This window comes from Macrobrachium nipponense, chromosome 38 (genome assembly GCF_015104395.2).
Source record: "Macrobrachium nipponense isolate FS-2020 chromosome 38, ASM1510439v2, whole genome shotgun sequence".
Classification (NCBI taxonomy): Eukaryota; Metazoa; Arthropoda; class Malacostraca; order Decapoda; family Palaemonidae; genus Macrobrachium; species Macrobrachium nipponense.
This window is the reverse complement of record NC_061098.1, coordinates 60759637-60774636: the sequence shown is the minus strand read 5'-3', so window position 1 is coordinate 60774636 and position 15000 is coordinate 60759637. Positions and strand designations below refer to the sequence as shown.

At 34.6% G+C, this 15000-nt stretch overlaps 1 protein-coding gene and 1 pseudogene across 10 annotated transcripts in view; one reads left to right on the top strand and one right to left on the bottom strand.

Moving 5' to 3' along the window:
• LOC135209846 (monocarboxylate transporter 12-like) overlaps positions 1 to 8699 on the bottom strand; it is a 16274-nt pseudogene extending 7575 nt beyond the window's left edge.
• LOC135209745 (proton myo-inositol cotransporter-like) overlaps positions 1 to 15000 on the top strand; it is a 51270-nt gene that overhangs the window by 4954 nt on the left and 31316 nt on the right. For 8 of the 10 annotated variants that reach the window (XM_064242531.1, XM_064242527.1, XM_064242530.1 and 5 more), the window contains exon 2: positions 727 to 817. In XM_064242531.1, coding sequence (XP_064098601.1) covers positions 799 to 817 — 19 coding nt within the window. In that variant the 5' untranslated portion in view covers positions 727 to 798. Of the gene's footprint in view, positions 1 to 726; positions 818 to 10683; positions 10792 to 15000 lie in introns of those variants that run through there. The other 2 variants (XM_064242533.1, XM_064242534.1) reach the window with 2 other exon arrangements.

Below are 15000 nucleotides of genomic sequence, written 5' to 3'. Positions count from 1 at the left end.
TTGATAAAAATTCACAACGGTATGACAGAACTAAAGTATTTTCAATTTCAAAATTGCTTGATCTTTCGTGACTATAAAATGCGTGTCTGGCACTTTGGAGGCAACTGTCAATAAAATACTCCGGGGTAACATAATTCTCCTGCAACTTCATATATGTTCTGAATTTCCTCTATTAAGAATTTAGGATCACAGATTGCTAGTTGAAGGATGCCTCATTAGTTCTTTTAGCAACATGAATATGAGCGATGGTCTTTTTAAGATGGACGAATTGTTGAAAAGCTTTATTCTTGATGATTTAAAAGTTAAGCGAGATGTTAGATATTTTACAAACAGATAGTTTCGTACTGCGGTTTGTAGTACTGCATATTTCAGCTAAGTACGTTGTTTGTTTTGAACAATGTTTATTTGCATACTTAAGCAGGTTGTTGACTTGTTTTATTGTTATTTGTGACCTCATATTGCCTTCTTGTGTAAGTTGTTTTCTTAAAATTGTTTAGTACCCTGAAGATGACTTTGGAATAAAAGTTGAAAGTCTTGGTACCTCCTTCTTTCATTTTCACGTGAGGATCTCTTATATACTTCACCCACGGGACCATTGTTGTTTTACAAGATATATATATTCAAATGCATGCATACATACATACATACGTGTATATATATATATATAATATATATATATATATATATATATATATATATATATATTATATATCTTATTCTTTTTAGGCAAAACAAAATTATTTGAAGAGAAAACATTTTTCCTCCAGAAAACAGATCATTCCTGAAGATTCTCCTACTATGGGCTTCAAAGCCAGTGGTAAGTATGCATCCATTATCTTTTAATAATATAATTTTCTTATCTGTTTGTTGCAAAGATTAAAGTGCTCTCGATCTTTCACTTGTTGTTTCGCTATGAGCCACAGAGCAAAGAGTACCTACAGCTGCTGCGTAACCAGCACGTGTTAGGTATGACGTCACGTATGTGTAGAACCTGCTCGAGTACTGGTAACCGTTACCAGATACTTCTGGTGACCTAGATTTCATACACGTACGCTACAAATATTAACTTTTTTAAAGATTATCTTAATATAGAGGGTTTGGTTAAAATTATCTACGAATTTTCTTTAAAATGCCAGTGAATGTTTTAACAAAAAACTACTTTAGTAAAGACTTCTTTTACAGAGTTCCAGTTAATGCACCGTAAGTCATTCTATTGGTTCTTATAGCGAACACCCTGAATTATCAGAAAAATCAGGGTAGACTTTCTGAAACCTGGCAGAAAGTGAGAAATTTACGCTCAATTTCACTATATCGCGTGAAAATTTTGACCCGTAAACTCAGCGTAGTTCAAAGTAAAATGCCCATGTCTCCCTTACGATTCAACGTAAAAGGGTCATATACCAGTCAAAATGTTCTTTTTGATAAGCTCTTTCCAAAACTGTATAAACCTTTACCTTTCAGATTAATATTAGGTCATAAATCACCAAAATGTTGTCAGAAATAGAGAAAACTTTGTAATTTACCTCCCTAAGAAAAAATGGTCAGAATCATATAATATTGTAGAATACATGGCTTTAACAATAATCAACAAAGCAACACTGTACTAATAAAATGAGAGGTTATTTAGGACAGTGCATACACATAAGAGCTTACAGTAACTTTTGATAAAAAAAACTTAATTTTCAAAATGCCACTTTATGGCCATTATTTTATCATTGTGTTCACACTAATAGTTGATGATTATTCACTTTGGAAAAATTCTCTAGCAAATAAAATCTGAAGAAAGTATCTGAATTGTACAATTTACTTAAATAGTTATTGAGCTTACAAATTCTGGCTAAACTAAGACAGGACAAATCCCTGAATTAAACTAATTCAGGGATCCATGATATCATTTTAACCAATTTAATCCATTTAAGTGTCAGTAGGGACACCAGAGAACTGTTTTAAATATTTCAGGACATATATAAGTTATAGTGCATACAGCCATTTGTTCGCGCATTGTAAGAAGTCTAAAATGATCTTTCTGTTAAAACTGAGTTTACATTCTGTAATGACAAAGGCTTTGAAAATAGGTATGTAATTGCTAACTTAAATACAAGTATATTACTAATTTGGTTTTGATTTATAATTTTTACTAATCTTTATGGCTAAACCTATAAGTTGAACTTGTAATCGTAAAGGAGTCAAATTTAGACAGATTGTAAGAGACGAAGGACAGTATTTGTCTCTCATGGTTGTGCTTTTAATAACATTCCTCATCCCATACTATACCCAAGGGATTGTTATAGGTTACATCATTTACAACCAAGCCACTTTGACATTTACAAAAAGTGGAGCAAGGCACATGATTGCTGCGACACTTCATACAACTGCACATCAAAGTGAATTCCTCGGGAATTGGGTTCTTACCATCAAGGACTCCCATTGAGGTTTAGATAAAACAGAAATCACGTGATATGTGGCAAAATATGTTCGTTCTATAAGTTGTTTTGCTGCAAGGTGGTAGGTCCTTGTAACGTGACCTCTTGCAATAATGATACACGTAGCTTCTCAGGTGATCTGTTGTTTTACACATTGTTGTCAGCTTCAGTACTCTTGTAAATACTCTTCTGCCATGACAACCTGACTTCCAAAATTATTTTTGGTTCCAAATTCTCTTAAAAGCATTTCTGGGTGTGCCTATCGAGCAGCAAGTTTTAGTCCCAAATTTGCTTGTGTTGTCGCAGCTAGTCAGTGAATGTACAGCAAGCAATATTTGGCATAGTTCTCTCCCGAGCTTAGCAGGCAACGTATGAATGGGAATATACCTGATTGAATCCGCAGATCTAGTTATGATCCACAGTTTACTGTACCCTTGATAATGACGCTCATTCCAGTGAGACAAGAATAAAATGAAGACATCAGTATTAGATGAAATGATTACAAGTTGGTTGCATCCTCGTTTAACAGCAAGAAGTGCATGAACAACATATTGTAGGTCTGCTTCTTCTTCTACATCAGTTCTGGAACTTCAGACACCAATCCAGCTGACAACTTAGTGAGGGGTGGTTATACTCATCTGGAGCTCTGAAAGCGCTGACATAGATCTCTTGTAGTGCCGTGTCTTTCCATGGATGATCTAAAGCCATTCGATGAAGAAGAGACTCCAGCTTTACCTTGTTCCTAATTGATGGCCAAAATTTCCATCTCCACTAGAAAGGGTGTTTCCTTATTAATGTCTTTTAATTCTATTGGAAGCTTCTTTGCCTTCCTCTGATGTTCTGAATCCTTTATTGACTTTTCAGCATGAGAATCAGACACTGAATATATTCTTGGAGTACACTTTGTTATAAGCCGAGTTGCGTGTAACGTATTGTTACAAAACTCTTCAAATGTTCTCATATTAGATGCCTTCATTTTGCGAACATTGGCCATTATATCTACAATAAATCCTGTCTTCATGGAGGTAGGCGGTGTATTTTGATCCTCAATTTTCAGTGTTTCTCGAACTCATGAACTACGCAACTCTTGGTCGCTGTAGTCATTAGGCCATCCTCGTCAAACAGATATGAAGCAAAGCAAACATCATATTGAAGTAATTCCTCCCTAGAGTGCCCTCGTTCCTGAGCGACATCAAGCATTAGATAAAGATTGGCATCTTCGCGTTGAGTTAAATGACTTTCAAATGCTTTTAGGTTTGTTCTGTGAATTGTGGCAGAGATACGAACTCCTTCAGTGGTAAATCTTTCTTTGCGGAAAAATCTCATATGCAGCATTGCCAATTCTTTCAGCATTTAACAATTGTTTCCTGATATCTTCAGTTGCTACTTCATTCGTCATGATGGTGTGAAGTCCTTTCTCTGCAGGTATTATGAAAGGGTTTTCATTTCTTTCAAAGAATCTTATAATTGCTTGAATATTTCTCTTCTCAGACAAAGTTGTTGATGTTGTAAAAGATCATATGTGTTTGGGCTTAAAGCTGACACTTGTCTGTGTAAATTTGTAACTGTAAGAACTTTATGATATGTTATCTCCCACTTGGCATCATCATAGTTTCTCCTCCTTGAACTGCCGATGATTCCTGCAGGGCTCTTGTGAGATCTGTTCATTGTTTGCTCTAGGGCCTTTTCAGCTCCAACTGCTTTGAAATGTCCCGGAGTTCGCTCTACCACACGTTTTCTTTCCTTGAATGCCCGGTGAATTGTTGGAGCATTATTTGCTAATCTGTACATGTCTTCGTGATACAATGAGCACCATCGCAAGTAGTTAGATGAATCAAAGACAGCAAAGAACGGAAATAGGCTTTGAATTGACTGAAGTTGGAGTAACCAATTGCCTCCTCGATCACTACTAATCAAATTTTCCACCTGTGACATAAGATGAATGAAATTACTCCAGTATCTAAAAGTTTCACTTTCCTCAGAATTCTTTGAAACAACATCACCAAAGTCATGGATCAATGTCTCACTTCTAGCCTCAAATTCCTTTAGTTGTGTCAAATTTTCTTCTCTTAGCTTTTGTGAAATCTACATGTTCCTAATACTTTTGTATGCTGTCACCCTCATGGAAAAATGCCGTCCACTGTAACCTTGCAAAGGACTCTTTCAATAGCTGTAAACCTATTAGTGGTCTGACAGTGTTTTCCACTCATAACAGAATGTATGACTCTGATCTAAAGACGGGACTCTCTGTCAGTATAATGTCTGAACCGCTACCCTTACACTATTTTCAAAGACATCCTGACGCATTATTTATCAAGTGAAACGATCCTAAGCCGAGTACTATATCGTCAAACTACTCGGAATACTCATTCAACACAAGTCACAGGTAATACAGGATGGTCAAGGTAGATAAGAGTTCCCCGATGAGATAAGGAAGTACTTGGAGGAATGCAATTCTTAGTTCATTATCACTCAGGATGGACTTGGCCGCATTATCTGCTCATTATCTGGTTGGGTGCTGATAAAGTCAATACTTATTTAAGTAGATTGTACAATCCAGATACTTAAGACTTTAATTGCTAGAGACTTTTTCAAGGTGAATACTAATCATCAAACATCAATGTTAACATAATGATAAAGATCCACCTTGAGAGTAATGGCCATAAAATGGCATTTTGAGAATAAATAACCTCTCGTTTTAGCAGTACAGTGTTAATCTGTTGATATTGATAATATAAGCCATGTATTCTACAACACTGTATGATTCTGACCATTTTTTCTTAGGAAGGTTAATTATTAGGTTGTCTCTATTTCGGGCAACATTTTGTCGATTTATGACCTAATTAATCTGAAAGATAAAGGTTTATACAGTTTTGGAAAGAGCTTATGAACGGAACATTTTGAGTGGTATATGAGCCTTCAACTTTAAATGTTGAGGGAGATATTATGGGCATTTTACTTCCAGCTGCGCTGAATTCACGGGTCAAAATTTTCACGAGATATAGCGAAAATAAGCCTAAATTTCTCACTTGGTGCCAGGTTTCAGAAAGCCTACCCTGATTTTTCTAATAATTCAGGGTGTCTACTATAAAAACCAGTTACTTTGAGTACATTTTACGCACACGGGAACGGCCCCCCCCCACCGACCATGGGCTAAGTCATTTTTATCATCCAATTATAGTACGTGTTAAGTCTTTTATCGGATTTTTGTCAGACTTGGAGTCTGCGAAACGTGATAAAATTATCTCGTGATAAGATTTATCAAGTTCGATTCCTTATCTGTACAATTGTCTGTTCGAAATTTGCAATGCGATCCAGTATAATCAAACTGTTGTATGCATGCATGTATATATTTATGTATGTATATATATTTTTAATTATTTATATAAACTTTGCAAAAATACAAATACAAAAGTGGTATTATCCATATATGCGAACGAATAAAAACTATTATTATTATTATTTTTTTTTTTTTTGCTCTATCACAGTCCTCCAATTCGACTGGGTGGTATTTATAGTGTGGGGTTCCGGGTTGCATCCTGCCTCCTTAGGAGTCCATCACTTTTCTTACTATGTGCGCCGTTTCTAGGATCACACTCTTCTGCATGAGTCCTGGAGCTACTTCAGCCTCTAGTTTTTCTAGATTCCTTTTCAGGGATCTTGGGATTGTGCCTAGTGCTCCTATGATTATGGGTATGATTTCCACTGGCATATCCCATATCCTTCTTATTTCTATTTTCAGATCTTGATACTTATCCATTTTTTTCTCTCTCTTTCTCTTCAACTCTGGTGTCCCATGGTATTGCGACATCAATGAGTGATACTTTCTTCTTGATTTTGTCAATCAACGTCACGTCTGGTCTATTTGCACGTATCACCCTATCTGTTCTGATACCATAGTCCCAAAGGATCTTTGCCTGATCGTTTTCTATCACTCCTTCAGGTTGGTGTTCGTACCACTTATTACTGCAAAGTAGCTGATGTTTCTTGCACAGGCTCCAGTGGAGGGCTTTTGCCACTGAATCATGCCTCTTTTTGTACTGGTTCTGTGCAAGTGCCGGATATTCGCTTGCTATGTGGTTTATGGTTTCATTTTTCGTATTGCACTTCCTACATATGGGAGAGATGTTATTTCCGTCTATCGTTCTTTGAACATGTCTGGTTCTTAGGGCCTGATCTTGTGCTGCTGTTATCATTCCTTCAGTTTCCTTCTTGAGCTCTCCCCTCTGTAGCCATTGCCAAGTGTCATCGGTGGCTAGTTCTTTAGTCTGTCTCATGTATTGTCCGTGCATTGGTTTGTTGTGCCATTCCTCTGTTCTGTTTGTCATCCTCCTGTCTCTGTATATTTCTGGGTCTTCGTCTACTTTTATTAGTCCTTCTTCCCATGCACTCTTTAGCCACTCGTCTTCACTGGTTTTCAGATATTGCCCCAGTGCTCTGTTTTCGATGTTGACGCAGTCCTCTATGCTTAGTAGTCCTCTCCCCCTTCCTTTCGTGTTATGTATAGTCTGTCCGTATTTGCTCTTGGGTGTAGTGCTTTGTGTATTGTCATATGTTTCCTGGTTTTCTGATCTATGGTGCGGAGTTCTGCCTTCGTCCATTCCACTATTCCTGCGCTGTATCTGATTACTGGCACTGCCCATATGTTTATGGCTTTTATCATATTTCCGGCGTTGAGTTTTGACTTGAGTATCGCCTTGAGTCTCTGCATATATTCTTTCCTGATCGTGTCCTTCATCTCTTGGTGTTTTATATCCCCTCCTTCCAATATTCCCTGGTATTTGTATCCAGTCTCATCTGTGTTTGATCTTGCTCCCATCTGGTAGCTTTATTCCTTCAGTTCTTGTTACTTTGCCCTTTTGTATGTTGACTAAGGCGCATTTTTCTATTCCAAACTCCATCCTGATGTCCCCAGATACAATCCTTACAGTCTGGATTAGGGTATCTATTTCCTTGATGCTCTTACCATACAGCTTGATGTCGTCCATGAACATCAGATGGTTAATTCTGTTGCCTCTTTTCTTGAGTTGGTACCCGGCATACATCTTCTGTATTACTTTTGTCATGGGAATCATGGCTACTACAAAGAGTAGTGGAGACAGTGAGTCGCCCTGGAAGATCCCTCTCCTGATATTAACCTCTGCTAGTCTTATTCCAGAGCTTGTAAGCATTGTATTCTAGTTGTGCATTGTATCTTTGAGGAAGCTGATGGTGTTTTCCTCTGCCCCATATATTTTCAGGCATTCTATTAGCCATGTGTGTGGTATCATGTCGAAGGCTTTCTTATAGTCTATCCATGTCATGCTTAGATTGGTTTTCCCTCTCCTACTGTTCTTCATTACCATTTTGTCTATCAGGAGCTGGTCTTTTGTGCCCCTACACTTCCTTCTGCAGCCTTTCTGTTGGTGGGGGATGGTGTTTGTCTCCTCTAGGTAGTTGTATAGCCTTTCACTGATGATACCTGTTAGTAACTTCCACATTATTGGTAGGCAGGTGATAGGCCTGTAGTTACTGGCTATATTTCCCTTACTTTTGTCTTTTTGTACTAAGGATGTCCTTCCTGTGGTCATCCATTATTATTATTATTATTATTATTATTATTATTATTATTATTATTATTATTATTATTATTATTATTGGAGAAGCAAATCCACAGTAATGTAAATGTACATATATTTAAATTTAAAAACAGCAAGGATAGATTTCGGGAATCTGTTCGGTTTGATAAGGGGAACCGAACAGATTCCCGAAAGCTATCCTTGCTGTTTTTAAATTTAAATATATGTACATTTGCATTACTGTGGATTTGCTTCTCCATTTAAAGACTCGTACTACTATGAGGATTATTATTATTATTATTATTATTATTATTATTATTATTATTATTATTATTATTATTATTATTATTATTATTATTATTATTTAAACAACAGTATTTCGAGTTAAATGTAACGATGAAATTAACAAACTGAAATAGATTGAATACATATAAATACCTACATATATATATATATATATATATATATATATATATATATATATATATATATATAGTATATATATATATATATATATATATATATATAATATATATATATATATATATATAAATATATGTACAAACTTAGCCAGTGACATACGTCACGTTCTACAGTGGTAATTTAGCCTCCTCCCTGTAAACACTTCAAATTCTTGACACTCCAAATTATCCATGGAAACAAAGCACTTGTGCTCCACGTCACGAGGAACCTTAAGAGGTCACTTATCCCCCACAATGTTTCCAGTGATACTGAGACTGAAACTCACAATGGGACCTCTATTAGCGACCATTTATTCCAGCGTCTAACCGCTTCCGCGATTGCAGCAGCAATCTCACGAATTCTTTGTGTTGAAAGTCTTGTCGTTTGAATTCTCTTCATTGTCTGAGCTTTTGCCTCATGACTGTGGACCGACGGAGAATTGATTTTGAACACGGAAGTAGGATGTGACAAAGTAAAGAGGTCGCTGGGACTGGCAATCTAATCTCGCTTTAATAGCTCAGGATTGAAGGAGATGAGGCGTAATCAGAAAGAATGAGGCAGTAAAAAGTAGGTGGATTTTTCGGACTTGTATATCCTCCCTTCGCAAGGTCTTTTAGTCTGGATTGCCTGCCTTGTCCCAGGATCCTTTGGAGATATTATTATTGCCATTATAAGTCAAAATCTAGAACGCAAAAACAATGTTCTCGAAGTCTAAATTTTGTTTATCCTATGAAAGGGCTCTCGTGTCCTTTCTTCCTTAAGAAGGATCTTGATAAGGTCAGTCTGCAGATGTGCAGGATACTCCTCTGCTTCCTCTCCTCATGCGGGCAGTATCCTTCCGAGTCACGTGAGGTCCTTGATTTTAAACTATTAGACCATTTGCTTTTATTTCCGTCTGTTTTGTGTGGTTCTTATGGGAAGAGGCAATACATGTTATTAATTGCTTTCAGTAATATTTCATTGAGTGATAATGATGAGCTGGTGGTAAATGAATAGATATGATCAATTAAAGCACAGGATTTTCTCCTTTCTAAAGCAGAGTATGAATGACAGGACCTTGTCTGACCTGACACTGCTCCTCCCCAGCCATTCCTTCTGTCATGTATTGAATTTTATTTATCGAATTATTTTTTTTTTTAGCCTTTCCCAAAGATGTCATGAAGAACAGAAATGAAGACCTTGTGGTGACCCACCTGTCTAACGATTACCAAAGCGATATTCACAACAGTAAACGTCTTTGGCTGTATGTTAAGTATCAATATGGATTCACTGTCGCTTCCTTATCGAAAATCGATATCGCGCACACGCCGACGTGTTCTCGCATACGGGTACAACCGGTGGCCACGATACAACTGTGTCACTTAATCATGAGACCTTGATACGGTACGCAGTACCACAAGGACCTTATAAGACCTTAATATAATTAGTGTGTTGAGTTACCAGGGTGTGTCCTTGGTGAAGTAGATGGTCGTCTCTTGGTTGTCTGCGATGATGTCTCTGTCTGCCCATTGTCTTTCCGTCGTCTCTTTCACTTACTCTGCGACCTGGTGTATCTTTTTGGTTGCTGAAGGTCACGGGCAAGATATTAGGCACATTTTAATAATAATCTTATCTATCTTTTACAGAAAATTTAAACAATGAATTATTACTGACCAATAAATCTAATAAGGGAATTTACTTCCTAAATTACATAGCATTTTTTTCATTTTTGAAAAAAAAAAAAATTGGGTCTGCTTTTTTCCAGTACTTGAAGCGGTGAACGACTAGAAAAAACATTTAACATTGTAGTTTTCTTTTTTTTTAAAACAGTAATCGTCTTGAAGTCGTTCTAAATTTGACGTCTGTGGTAACTGCAAAAAACAAATCCATACATTTTTTTGGTAGATACTATATAGCCATAATGATTCTACAAACCCGTGCGTCTTAACGGTTGGAGGGTACGCAATCATTAATAGCTGAATAAAACCAGTGACAGAAGATACACAAACACAATAATGAATACAAAGGTATAAATGTTTTACATAAACGTTTGACAGAGAAGCGGAAGAATGAGCAACGGACGGTACAGTTCCCTAAAGCAACGTCTCTTGTTGATCTATTTTTGGTTACACACCCCCTGTCTACCTGTAGGGGGTGTTGGAAGTGAGAGAGAGAGAGAGAGAGAGAGAGAGTTGAAGACGGGTGCTGGCGAGCCTGAGGAAGAGTGGGCGAAGTAAGACTACTGGCTAAAATCCGACTTTAGTCTTATCCCATCAACCGGGAGCTATAGATCAGTGCTTTTAAGCGGAGGGTAGTTTTATATCATTTCTGAATAATGAGCTAAAATTTTCCCGTGTGTGCTTATAGGGGTTTGTATTTTATATTTGTTTCTGTTTGTTATCTGCTTCTGTTGGTAATGTGGCCCCCCCCCCCCCCTCTCTCCTCTCTCTCTCTCTCTCTCCTCTCTCTCTCGCTATATATATATATATATATATATATATATATATATATATATATATATATATATATATATTATATATATATATATATATATATATATATATATATATATATATATGTGTGTGTGTGTGTGTGTGTGTGTGTATGTGTTTGTATATGAATTTTTATCACATCACCGTGATTCATATACATGCAATAAGCTACCAATGTCCTTTAATATCCGATTCGCTCTACCACGGAATTAATATATTTTCATATATGTTAACCGGAGGGGAATTTATTTAATTGATAATAATTTCGCCCTCTCGTGGATTCGAACCAGTGCGCAGAGGAGAAATCAGGACTTCAGTGAAGTTACCGACTCATCCCTCCTTTGATGTCGCTAACGCTTGGTATTAAATTATTCATCTGATCAACTTTAATCACTTATGGACAATTTCATTTGAAAAAGTTACTTGTCTTTTTGAATAATAATAATAATAATAATAATAATAATAATAATAATAATAATAATCAATAATGATGATGATGATAATAGATTCTCTCCATAATTACCCAGTATTAACCCACCCACTATGCTTGGCACAGCACAATAGATCTTCGCCGATGTAGGAAATATCCAATTTCTGCATTTAACCCTTTAGAGCCCAAATTACCATTTCCTTTTGGCGTCCGCTCATCATATCATATTCCTCATTCGCCTCGTCCGTTTAACCTGGCTGTTTGGTTTCTCTGTTTTTTTTTTCATGTATTTCAACTTATTCTTTGTTTATTGTTATTGCTATTAGTTATATATATCTATTTTTTTCCATTGACTGTCATGTCAATGCCTTGTTCGTCAGTAGAACTGTCAAAAGCAGGGTGATAACAAAATTGAAGACTCTAATCGTGGGAAAACAGACACATTGAAAGAATTCCAAAAGCATATCAATAAAGGGGGGGAATCGGTGAATTGAGTCCTCGTTGTTTGGTTTGTGCTGAAAGATCCACACCAGACCTTATATTTCCTTTCGCAAAACCTTACATATCATTATTGTTGCGCCAGTACTCCTTTAGGGAAGTGAAGTGTGGATGATGAATGCCATTAATAAAAAAGGTTGAAGCTGTTGAGGTGAATAGTATATGCAGCTTACTTAATAATAATAATAATAATAATAATAATAATAATAATAATAATAATAATAATAATAATAATAATAACAGCTAACCTTTCATACTAATCACTAGTTCACAAATTGCAATTTTTTTTAATGAAAAAATAAATGGAATGCAGCCTAAGGATTCCATGAATAATTTCAAGAAAATATCTTCACCTCCCGCCGCCCCCCACCCCCTTCCAATCAACCCGCTCTTATGTACACACGCACGAGCGCACGAGCGCATACACACGCGCCAGTTGATAACTGCTAACTGGTTTGAGCTTGTAAGAGTTCTTCCTACAGTCAGGAATTTTTAGTGAAGGCAAAAGGCGCAAATGGATTCCTTCTCGGTTATTTATTATTATTATTATTATTATAATTATTAGTCTCTTGTGAATACATTAATCGTGTTTATTGCCAAAGATGAGACCGACAGTTTCAAGTCCAAAAAAGGGATGAAGAACTCTTGTGACACAAAGTTTCATCTTCATTTTGTGAACCTCTCTTACGAGCACTATCAGGGTTAGAACGATTGATTGAGTGATTGACGACAGTTTTCCTGCCGTGACAAGCTAAAGAGTAGGTCAAACGAAGCAGTGACAATATTATGATCATTATTCTTTATTAATATACATACTTACGCTAAATATTTGTCATAGTCAATTTCTTTTTCATGAGTTCATATCCTTAAATGCGCGTCCTAAGGAAAATGACTTAAAGTACTCTACAGAATTGACACAGATAATATCCCAGTACCTACCAAGTTTGCAATGAGATCAGCTTAAGGTAAATTGATGTTTATCAATCTGTAGTTTATTATCAGTTTTTGTTATGGAATTTTATACGTTTAAACAAAGGGAATGTTTTTAGCTGTGGGGAACTGAATGAACTTTATTGTATAAGAAAATATATCAAGTTCTTACTTTTTCTGAACGAAATATTTTAGGAAAAATGTGTATACGTCTGTATTTTTTATATCGAATAATAATAATAATAATAATAATAATAATAATAATAATAATAATAATAATAATAATAATAATAATAATAATAATAATAATAATAGGAAAAATGAACAATATACAGAATGTTAATCATGACCAAATGTATTTTGATTAAGTACTGAGATTTTGCAAACATTTTCAGCTCTCAGTGCAGTGACTAATAATAATAATAATAATAATAATAATATTAATAATAATAATAATGATAAAATACAGAATGTTACTCATGACCAAATATATTTAGATTATGTACAGAGATTTTTGCAAACACATTCAGCTCTCCGTAATTAATAGTCTCTGTAATAATAATAATAATAATAATAATAATAATAATAATAATAATAATAATAATAATAATAATAATAATAATAATAATAATAATAAGAGTCACATGGCAAAATGATTGCTTGCAATGCAAAATGTCGTAGAGACAGACAGAAGCTTTGCTTCTGATAGTGAGTCAGTGGGTGATTTCAAATATCAGACACATTCCTGACAATTGATTTTCTTCCTAAAGTTCAGGAGGGATATCGATTGGAAGAGTCAAGTGAAAGGTTCCGTTTTCGTGAATAACGTCCTTTCGACTGATTATATACATAATATATATATATATATATATATATATATATATATATATATATATATATATATATACATATATATATATATATATATATATATATATAATATATATATATATATATATATATTTCATTTTTTTCCTTCGTGGCACAAAAAAAACCTTTATATATATATATACTATATATATATATATATATATATATATATATATATATATATATATATATATATATACACATATATATTAATATATATATATATATATATATATATAATATATATATATATACATATATATATATATTATATAATATATATAATATATAATATATATAATATATATTTCATTTTTTTCCTTCGTGGCAAAAAAAAACCTTTATATATATATATCATATATATATATATATATATATATATATATATATATATATATAATGTATATAGGGGGGGGGGTATATATATATATATATATTATATATATATATATATATGTATAGTATATATATGTATAACAGAATCACGAAAGTTAGGAACGTGATAAATCCATAAATAAAGATAAATGCCACGAAGGAAAAATAAACGAAGGAGTCTGCGAGATCTTTCGGCTTAAAAGCCCTTTACTGAAGCAGATACTGACAAAAATACGAGAAAAGACAATACAAGAAGGTTCGTATAACTGACAGATAGGGATTATAAAAGGATTAGTGCCTAGAATCCGACACACCTGGAAGATAAGAAACCTCCCCAAACAAGCATAAACAAAGGGTGCAATTAAAGGTTTAAGACAATCATCTCAGATACAATCTCCAGACAATTAAAGGATTATAGGTGACAGCTATACGGAACCTGGTAAACAAAACCATATTCACAAAACATGACAGACATACATTACAATAAAATTTTTAATAACTCTAAGGCAACTAATTTTTATTTAAGTCAGTAATTATATATTTGAGGTCATTCTTAAACATGTTACAGATACAAGGGTCTAAATGAAAAAGGCCACGACTAACATTGAAATTACAATGAAAAGTAAAGTTGTATTAAAACGGCAGATTCTAAAAGATTTTGTGATAAGACATCTCTTGACCGTGCAATTACTGAACTGTCAATCCAATTAATTCGGTGGTTGTTTTCACTTAAATGAACAAATAATGCATTAGATTTTTGCCCAGTTTTTACAGAATATTTATGCTGGCTTAGCCTTACTTCTAAGCCCTTGCTGGACTGTCCGAGATAGAATGAGGGACAATCCATACATGGAATTTTATATATTATGTTGTTGCTTTCTCTGGGGCCATTTTTTATTAACATTCTTTTTAGTGTGTTATTATAGGAAGAAACAAGGTTGACATTAAAAGCTTTTAACAATGGTTTAATGGTTTCAAATCCG